A 10,879-nucleotide genomic window follows, 5' to 3' on the forward strand; every position below is an offset into this window, starting at 1 on the left:
TTCAATGTATTTATTGAAGGGGAATCACTTAATTATCACGCTAAACAAAATACAAAATATTCAGGAAAGTACAAAGTGCAAGATTCTAACAATGTAATGATGACTAAAAAAATGTAAGTGTACAAAAAAAATCATATTTCCTTGAGGAGTTGTCATTGGTGTTAAATTATTACACTGCTACATAAAGAAAGACAAATTTAACTTTATTTATTCGCTGAGTAAATTTATTTGAAGGGTTAGTTCTTTTCGTAAGTACACACCAAAAAATTGTAGACGTGAGTCCATTAATGTTTTAACATGCGATGGCGTTGCCTTGTCGTCACGCAGACTGTGTGTCGGAGAGAGACAGCTATACTGTTACGTACACATGTTTGATACCACGCTCCGTATTACGACTTCGCAGTGTTTAAGTACACGTTCAGTCCAAGTCTACTAACAACTGCGGAAGAAGCGGTTGTGTCGATTTGCAGCGTACTTGTGACTCATGTGATACCTATAGTGATCTACGTATTAACGCGTTTTTAAAAACATAGCATTTAGTAGTGAATAATTTATTAAGTGACTTAATAGCAATAGCGATTATAAATCGCTAAAAATGAGTGTAACTGAGATAAAAAGCGGACCAATCCCGTTTAAAATACGATTGTTGAGTACATTACGTTCGATTTTAGATTTTATTGGTACCATATTCTTTAAATTATACTATGGAACAGACGGAAAGAGAGTTCCACCGATTACAGACGATATTTTAAGACAACCTGCTGTAGAAGTAGCTAGAAAAATAAGGAACAAACAGGTCTGTGAGTCATTAGTTTGTATAAAATTTTATAATTAAATAATATTTTAATCTTTTATAATGTTGATAAATTTCATATCATATATATAGTTACTAATAAACATAGATGATGTTTATATGGCTTTTTCAAATGAGTTTTCCTTAAATACTAGCTTTGTTTTCAATTACACATTCTTCGTTGTTTACATACGTTTGTTTTTAATGAGTCATAGGGTAACATTTCATAGCCTTTATTGCTTTATTTTATATGGTTTAAATAATATACTAGTAGTTAATCATATTCGACGAATTTTTTGTTAATGCCGATGGTTGAAGATCCAGCTTGCTTGTGTATACGTACGGGTAAGGGCGAAATTGTCAATTATTTTATTTACTAGAATAACCGGCAAGGTTACGACTAAAGTTTGGCTTTTTGGTGTGCTGAGTTTTGCAATCTCTATTTGCTGTAATACGCTGTTTACTTAACATAAGTTCGATCTTTAAAAAAACATAATTATTTTGCACGCGTTGAGAAGCGACATGTCAATATTATAATGTTTTGGTAGCGTGCGTCAATCGAGAAATAATAACAATAAAAAAACTAATTTAATGTCTCACACTCGTCCACCGCAGTTGGACACAACAAGACGGGCAGACAATACCTAATGGCAGATCGGTAATTGAGGTTTTGCAGAAAACAGCTTCATTTGTATATAGTACTACGAATTAATTTGCATTCCTATTATTATAAGAGCTCAAATAATTATTATCATTTGCCAGGAGTAAAATACCTGGGAAGGTAAACGACGTTATATTAGAAGTTTCTGCCCTGACAGAGGCCAATTATGACATACTTACTGTATATTGGGGTCATGGTTATCATAATCATAAATAGAAATTTTTGCCAAAATGCATTAAAAAAATCAAAGTTACTGGGACATATTGAGAAAATAAAATCTCATCATATACCTAGTTGACACCAGAAAAAAAAATTATAAAGACGCGAACGGTGGTTGTCACAGACAAGGTAGGGTTGAATAAAACCAAACAATTCGTTGTTTTTTTTTTTTCAAAAAATTAAAAAAAAGAAATCTTTGGTGTTTTCTTTATCTAATGTTATATATATTAGATAAAGAAATATATATATGGAAGCAATAGTTCAATAATAAATCATGAACATTTTGTATAATTTAATGACATCACATTTTTCTTGGTTATAAATTTTAATTTTAAATTCATGGAATTCCCATTCGTCATCCCTGACTGGGAGGCTCAACTTTGGAGCATTTGTGGTTAGTAAAGTTTGTCAACTGACCATAACAATAAGTAGGTATATAATTATAGTATTATTTCTTAGATTTTATTATGTCTTACGTTTTGATAGTATGAACTATGAAGTTAGGTACGCTGCATATTACAAAGTGTATTTAATTATTTATCCTTCAAAACATTCTTAAATTCGTAGTCTTTTTATGATTTTACAGCTACTATTTCCTATCGAAAGTTTTATAGTAAGAGATTTATTTACCTACTTATAATTGCATAACTTTATATTTTTAATAATATTATGTGCATATATACAAATAAGTATATTGTTGATTTGTGTTAGGATTTGTTTTATTATGACGTGTTCCAGACTTCGCAAAGAAATTTTTTGCCAAGATATGTATATAATAAAAACCAAAAACGGTTCTACAATTGCCAAAGAGCAACACGATGTACGATTGCCTATATTTGAGAGTATTAGCAAATTATTTTGCACAAACTACTAAGTTGTATAAATGGCAAAAATTATAGGTTTAGCAACGCTTTCATACAGGAGATACGACAGAGATTATGATTTATGATTAATAAATAAATAAATAAATGTCTACACAATATACACACGGTCGTCTGTTCCTAAAGTAAGCAACTTAATGCTTGTATTATAGGTAACACCCGACTGGTAAAGCTACATTTTTTTTTCCGATAAATATACTTATAAATAATACACACATAAATATATAGATAAATATTTATATTACCCCCAGACTCGAGGTGGGAATCGAACCCACAAACCTCGGAACGGAAAGCAGGGTCACTGCCAACTGGCTAGTAGTATGATTAAGTATCTACTTTCTGAAATTTGTTGATAGTATAAAGATGGCAGGCAAGCCTCCTAAGTCCTACCTGACGTTATGCGGATACCGTAGCCTATGTACGCTTGCGTTGCTGATCCTAAACCTAACTAGAATGATCCGTTCTAGAATGGCCTTGGATGGCTGCTGCTTTAACATGCTGGTCTGACAGCACTCTATGTTCATGAACTATAACAATCAGCAATAACCGATTATTAACGTTTTTAATTATTATAATTTTACGTTACAAGGTTTATTTAAATTGTAGCAACGGGTGACGGTCAAGGAAAACTTGTAAAAATTATCATTTACGTCAAGTAAAACAGATATGCGAGCACAACTGCTAGATAAAATTATTATTATTTATAATAGGTATATAAACTTTAATTACTTTTTTTCTAAATGATAAAAGAGATGGATTTCATCGTCTTTTTTATATCACACATATTTAAAATTATATAAGGAACCTTAGTCAATTACTTTGTTCGTAAATAATGAGAGAAATATATATTTGTACTGGATTTGGATACCTACTCATCATCGTAGATCTTACAGCAAGATATACACGAGTATAATTATGATGTTTGTCCAATGGGTTTCTTTCAGTAAGTATTTTAAAATCTGGTAAATAAAGATTTTTAATATTGTTAGTAGTGGGTAAAGTGGTGTATAAAATATAAGATGAAAATTTAAATTTAAATTCGTCAAGACTTGAAGCTGAAATATTTGATAATTTCTTAGCTGTCTGAATAAATATATTTTACCGGATTCCTATTATTAGGACACTTTTACAACCCTTTTTCTTACGAGTTATAGTAGTAGAGTTTAAATAATTTATTACTTGCGTTATTTATACTATTATTTAATTTTTCAGATAACAAGCGTCGAAGTCGTTGAAACCTGTATACGACGAATAAAAGACATAAATCCTGTAGTTAACTGTTTTGTCGAAAACCGTTTTGAATTAGCTTTACAAGAAGCGAACAAAGCTGACGAAATTATTAGAACCGGTTCTAAAACTGCGGAACAGTTGCTTCAAGAGAAGCCATTTTTGGGCGTTCCATTTACAACTAAAGATTGTATTGCCGTCAAAGGTATGTAATAAGTAATTAAGATAGAAAATATTTTGGCAGGCAATAGCAGAGCTGTAAAGTGCTAACATCTAGACGCTGGTCAAAGTTGCCTATGCGAGACCACTTTACGCTGATTAATTAATGTTCAAAATAACGCAAAAAAATCATTAGACTCTATTCAAATATAGCTGACAAGTTTTTGTTTTAACATGAACGCATCATTGCCGAAAAGTCCACCTCACTATAGTTCGCCGTAACTCATATCGCTCAATATCTAGTCAGCATTTAAAAGGGCTTCACGCAAAGCCCTCTTGAATACGAGGTCATGAGAACTCATGTGCAAATATTTGCTGTCTGTGAAATTCTTATCCATTTATTTAAAGTCTTATCGATGATTATTAGGACAGTTTAATTTCGTCAATAAAATGAAATTACATAAAGTTATTATTGACATTAAATAAGAAGTATTATTTAAATCAAAATATATCTCTAGATAATCATCATAACATAATTATATCATTTGCAATATGTTTGAAAAATATAACTCGAGAATTGATAGATTTATTTCTTTAATTATCATAACATAATTAATATCATTTTCAATATCTTTGAAAAATATAACTCGAGAATTGCTTGATTGATTTTTTATTTTTGTTTTGTTATTTTCATAACTATCGGAACAAAATTAGGTATGAAAAAATTTATGGTGAAAAGCTTCGGCAAATGTCGAAAATAATTCTGGTGTCAGTTCTTATAATTAAATCAAATTTAAATTGACAGCAAAACAGCACAAACCCTAAATCATTGAAAAAGTAAATACTTTTTCAATGATTGATATTAAAACTATACTAATTAATAAAAATTTAATTAATTTAAAATTTGAATATATGTTAGCTTAAATTGCCTAATTCTGTCGCAGTTCATTAAAATATGCCTTTAAGTAACTATAATATATATAGCCTAATAGTCTCGTTACTTGAGGAGATTATCTCGGAAACATATTCATTGTATAAGATAATAATATTCGTCCAACTTAAAATTTTAAATATTTTTTGGTTAAGATATATACATACATATATACAGAGGTGGCCGGTCAGTTGACGTCATAAAAAAAATTTAGGTCCGGTATGTTGTGGGGTATCCGAATGATCCCCATGTATGTTACGCGATTTTTTATAGTTTAGGAGTTATGAATTTTTTTCGATTTTTTAGAGTTTTATTTTTTGCAACTAAATCCGCATGAGTTGTACTTTTATGCATAAAATAATCAGCTTCGTCGGTTTGATGAAAGTTATGAAAATGTTGGTCTAAATTCAAAAATTTACGTTCCGTGAATTAGGACTTAAATTTTCAACTTTAAACTAAAAATCTAAACAGGTGATCTTATGATTTCTTAGTTAGTCTTAAAAATGCGTCAGACTCTCAGCTTTCATAATAATAAAAGAAAAGCCGTACCTAATCAGGAAAATTTGGCTAAAATCGGTCTTCAAAGACAGCAAGGTGAAGAATTCTTAAAATTAGCCAATTGATTAAAAAAAAATTCTATCATTCCTGAGGCTTATAAATGATTAAAATATATACATTTGCCTTAATTAATTCATTATAGTTAAAAGCGACGACGCGTTGGCTCAACGGTCGCAACCAGTATGGATTGTGCCTGTTGCGCTGGCGGTTGCGGCTTTGATCCCCACATGACAATCATTTGTATTGGCCATACAGATGTTTGCCGTGGTCTGGGTGTTTGTGCAGTCCTTGTGGGTCTGCCCACCGTGCCTCGGAGAGCACGTTTAGCCGTCGGTCTCGGTTGTTATCATGTACACCTGATAGCGATCGTTACTCATAGTAGAGCTTACACCCGCCAACCCGCATTAGAGCAGCGTGGTGGATTAAGCTCTGATCCTTCTCCTACATGGGGAAAGAGGCCTATGCCCAGTAGTGGGATATTACAAAGCTGAAGCGAGAGTTAAAAGTAAAGCTATTACCGATTCGGAATGTAGATTCCGCAGAGAAGAATCGGCAAAAAACTCCACTGTTATTCTTTAAAAAAAAGTTGCAACTTAATCTGCACTGTTTACTAGCAAGATTACACAGTTAATTAAAAAAGGCTTATTAACAAAATTGGCTTTGGCAAGCTTTGGCATTAAGCGAAAGTAATTTAAAAAATAAATATGTTTTAGGTCTCCATCAAACGGCAGGAGTAGTTTCAAGAAAGGACTTTATAGCAGAAGAAGACGCCAAGGTTATTTCACTGTTACGAGAAAGTGGTGCTATAATTATTGGATTAACTAATGTTCCTGAACTTTGCATGTGGTATGGAACAAAATATTAATGTTACTAGCTGCCCGGACAGACTTCGTTCTGTCAAAAGTTAATAGTAAAAATTGAATTTTTTTTAAAGTATTAAAACCTTCCGTGGGCCTACAAAAAAATAGATTAGTCGAATTGGTGGGGGTATTCTCGAGCTATGCGCTTAGCAACATTTATTTGTATTTATATACTAGCTGTGCCTGTGACTTCGTCCGCGTGCAATTTAACAAAAAAAGATATTGTTCAGTTCGCAAAGTAATAAAATAAATAAATTTTTAAAATAAAAGTAGTCTTAGTTACTCCTTACTATATCTTATTTGCCAGTGAAAGTCCCATCAAAATCGGTCCAGTCGTTTCAGAGATTAGCCGGAACAAACAGACAGACAGACGGAAAAAATTGTTATAAATGTTATTTTGGTATATGTATCATGTATACATTCCATATGCATTTAGTAAAAAGTAGTTATTTTAATATTACAAACAGACACTCCAATTTTAATTATTTGTATAGATTAAAACTCATTTTAGGCTGTAAAACATACAGGTAACATAGTTGTCGATTCCATCGCCCCCGAGTTTTTCGGCTGACCTTTTTTAGGCTCTTCATTCATTACTCATCCTTTTATCATAATTTTGTAAATCCCTTGTACGCATGCTCGGCTTGCGGCGCCCCTTGTTTTCGGCTTTCGCCGCCCAAAGCCATGGCCCTTCTGGCCCAACGGTACTTATATATACTCATAAATATAATCCACAGAGCCGAAAAAATTACTATAAACTCCAACATGGGCTAGGCAGCGCGGATCGAATAACAGATTTTGCTTTTTTTGAATTTTTATCAACAGTAAAATAGATATTTTGCTGTTAGGTAAGTGGTTTAAACTTAACCGTAAACGATAACCAATCTAATAAATATTGAAATAGGACACGTCGATCATCAGATTAACTCACCGGTGCTAAATCGTTAATCGTCGGTACAACAAGAAAAGAGAAACAATTAATTAGAGGCAATAATAATTGTGTTTGCTCAATTCATCGACAAGTAATACAACGTAGGTAGATGACAAAATAGTCAATCAAGTAAATATGCATTATTAGTGATAACTCAAAAAGTACTCATTAGATTTCGATTAAATTTAAATGGGACCACATGAAAAGCACCAGATTTAGAAAATAATCATCAAAATCGGTATACTCAGTAAAAAGTTATAAAGTAATACACATAAAAAATACAGTCGAATTAAGAACCTCGTCTTTTTGATTGAAAATTTAGAATAAATTGGCAGATTACCTAAAATAGCAATATTTATCCAAATTAATCTATATTTGACAGGTGGGAAACTTACAATAACATTCACGGCAGAACTAGTAACCCTTACAACAATACACGAATTGTTGGCGGATCATCAGGAGGTGAAGGATGCATACAAGCTGCAGCGGGCAGTTGCTTTGGAATCGGTAACTTTTCAATATTATAGTTAGCTGACCCCGCAAACGTTGTTTTGCCATATACGTTAATAACTTCCTCAATAGGTCCCCCCCACCCGTTATAATTTAGGGGGATGAAAAATAGATATTGTTCTATTCTCAGACCTACCCAATATGCACGCAAAATTTCATGAGAATCGGTCAAGCTGTTTCGGAGGAGTTTAACTACAAACACCGCGACACGAGAATTTTACATATTAGATTTTTTTACGTATGTAGATCTTAAATTATATCTGTTGGTTTGATCATCCTAAACAAATTGTAGAATTTAATGGATACCAAAATACACATTAAAATCATCAGCCATTTTATTAAAAAAAAGGGTAAATACGTATTGTCATTTTGTGTAGCTATTTTATTTCAGACTTCATTTGAATGTGTTTTAATAAACCAAATGTGAAAAAGTATCACTATAAAATACTAACAACGATTCAAGAATAAATCAACTCTTATCGGTACTTCTCCGTAACAATTATTTCAGTTATACTTATGTAGTTACGTACAACAAAATTTGATAGTATTTTTGAACATTTTTGTCATCAGTACCTAATTACTTAATAACCATTTCGAGGTTGTGACTTTTTTTTGTTATCATTAGAAAGAATAAATGTCAACACTTTATACTATACTGTATGGTATAACATACAGATTTAGTTTAAATAATTGTGAATTATAAACGTACTTTTGTATGCCGTTGGTATATCTGAAACAAACAAATATAATTTATATAATAAAATTGTTTGTCATTATTTAGGTTCCGACATTGGTGGATCTATTCGTATGCCATCTTATTTTAATGGAATATTTGGACATAAACCATCAAGAAAAACAGTTTCTAATCATGGACAATATCCCCGTGGAGCCACGGAATTACAAGACGATTTTCTATGTGAGTTTCACATCTCTATTTATCGTGTTTCCATGTGAATCCACTTCGGTAGATCACGACTCAGCTGTAACATACCGCTGTTGAGCATAGACCTCTTTCTTCGTGTAGGAGAAAGATTAGACTTTAATTCACCATGCTGCTCCACTGCGGGTTGGCGGATATATTTTTTACTATAAGTAACAACCGCTATCAGGTATTTATGGTAACAACCGGAACCAACAGCTTAACGTGCTCATCGAGGCACGGTGGGGAGAAACACAAGGCAGACATCCACACCGTAAATGAATATTTGTACAAATACAAATATCCATCTCGGGCGGGAATCGAACCCGCAAACCGTCGGTGTTTAGGCGCCTACAGGCATCTCTACACCAGAGCAGTTGTAAATCAAATTAAAAGTTTTTAATCTGTTTCTATTCAGTCCTTAATGCTTGATATAAAAATAACTATAACTTTAAAAAAAATTTCAGGTATCGGACCAATGACGAAACATGCAATTGATTTAAAACCTATTCTCAAGATTATATCTGGAGAAAACTTCAAGACATTGAAATTGGACGAGCCTGTCGATATCGGAAAAATAAAAATTTTCTACCAGTTTAATAACAATGCTCCAATGGTAGGCAAAGTGGATCCAGAAATTATTACTGCAATGGAAAAAGTAATTGAATACTTCGAGTTAAAATATAAAATAATGGGTACGGAGAAAAAAATTAAACTCCTTGAAAGATCTTCCCCAATATGGTTCGGCACTATGAAAAGTCCCATACCATTTGGGTCATACATTATACCAGATTACAGCTACTGTAAAATATACCGAGAAATAGTAAAAAGTTTATTAGGTCTATCGGGGAACACTTTAATTGGACTATTTACTGCTTTGCTTGACAGTAAAAGTGTAGATTTGAATAGTGAGAAATATAAAAATTTCAGAAGACTTCGTGACAATTTAGAAGAAATTTTCAAAGAAATGTTAGGAGATAATGGTATATTTATTTATCCCGCGCATCCAACACCAGCGCCATACCACAATCAACCCATGTTGAGACCTATGAACTTTATGTACACGGCTATTATAAACAGTCTCGGTTTTCCTGCAACAACTGTTCCTTTAGGACTAAGCAGTGATGGACTTCCTATTGGAATACAAGTAATAGCTAATCATAACAATGATAGACTGTGTTTAGCTGTTGCTGAGGAATTAGAAAAAGCATTTGGTGGATGGATTGAACCTTAAAAATGATAGAATTTACATTCATAACTTTAGTATGTTAAATAATATTGGATAGGGATTTGTAATATATTATTCAAACAAATATATTTTATGAATTTTCTATATTTTAAATATAAATTATTTAAATAAAACATTATTTTTACTTTTACCTAAATCAAAACTGGATTAACAAAAACGGGGACGAGCAAATAATGTCTTGTATATGCCAATACATATATAAATAATGTAACCAAAAATCATCCATAAGTTCCACTAGCTATAACAAACAAAAATTAATATTAAATTTAAGGTAAGAGCTTTAATTTAGGATCATTATAATTTTTTCAACATAATAGTTTTATTTTTAAATTTCTTGCTAGACTGCTTAATATTAGCATTATTGTTACTATTTCACACAAAAAGAAAAAAATTGCTTTTTGATTTAAATTTTTACCTTAATTTGAGAACAAAGAAAAATCTTAAAAATTATTTACAAATTTAAAATAAATATTATTGTAAAAATTAAATAATTAAGCTATTTTTAAGCAAATAACATTTATATAAGAACATTTTATAACAGGAAATTGTAACATAGATGGACTTAGCCTTAAGTTGGATTATAATTATAATTTTTAGTGCCCTAGAGTAAAGCATTATTTACTCAAGTGCCTGAAATATTTTTTAAATTTCATGCAGACATTTTTTTATTTTTTATTTTTTGTTTTGTGTTTTCATGTTCTTTAAGTCTTTCCGAGTGCATTAATACAATACACGTCATTTAAAAAGAGCCCCAAGGCTTGCTGTGGATCAATTTTTTTTTAAATATTTTATAAAAAGTAAACTGAATAGAAAATACTGATCTACTGGTATAAAAATTTAAAGTAAAATGACGAGCAATATAATAAATTACAAATAATTGCATCATTAATTAGTTTTTATTTTATAACATATGACAAGTATGTAACTGGGCATCCATTAATTACGTAAGCTATTTTTTGAACAATTTAGACATCTCCCCTT

The 10,879-nt window shown here is 31.4% G+C and overlaps 2 protein-coding genes across 2 annotated transcripts in view; one reads left to right on the forward strand and one right to left on the reverse strand.

The window, feature by feature from the left end:
• Positions 1-10,879, reverse strand: part of LOC123660327 (cytochrome b5 reductase 4) — an 86,426-nt gene that overhangs the window by 72,617 nt on the left and 2,930 nt on the right. Inside the window, exon 2 of the mRNA XM_045595430.1 lies at positions 8,440-8,460. The gene's annotated coding sequence lies outside the window, so the exon portion shown is untranslated. The remainder of the gene's footprint in view (positions 1-8,439; positions 8,461-10,879) is intronic.
• Positions 401-9,962, forward strand: LOC123660328 (fatty-acid amide hydrolase 2-like). Its single transcript, XM_045595431.1, has 6 exons — positions 401-796; positions 3,767-3,986; positions 6,143-6,275; positions 7,603-7,727; positions 8,512-8,646; positions 9,117-9,962. Exons 1-6 carry the CDS (start codon positions 596-598, stop codon positions 9,881-9,883), a joined length of 1,581 nt encoding a protein of 526 aa, XP_045451387.1. The 5' UTR covers positions 401-595; the 3' UTR covers positions 9,884-9,962.

This window comes from Melitaea cinxia, chromosome 15 (assembly GCF_905220565.1).
Source record: "Melitaea cinxia chromosome 15, ilMelCinx1.1, whole genome shotgun sequence".
Lineage (NCBI taxonomy): Eukaryota > Metazoa > Arthropoda > Insecta > Lepidoptera > Nymphalidae > Melitaea > Melitaea cinxia.

Excerpts from the sequence above, each read along its gene's own strand:
- LOC123660328 (XM_045595431.1), top strand. The coding sequence starts at position 596 with ATGAGTGTAACTGAGATAAAAAGCGGACCAATCCCGTTTAAAATACGA. Across the intron at positions 3,987-6,142 it reads AGATTGTATTGCCGTCAAAG|GTCTCCATCAAACGGCAGGA; the intron begins GTATGTAATAAG and ends AATATGTTTTAG. Across the intron at positions 7,728-8,511 it reads GGGCAGTTGCTTTGGAATCG|GTTCCGACATTGGTGGATCT; the intron begins GTAACTTTTCAA and ends GTCATTATTTAG.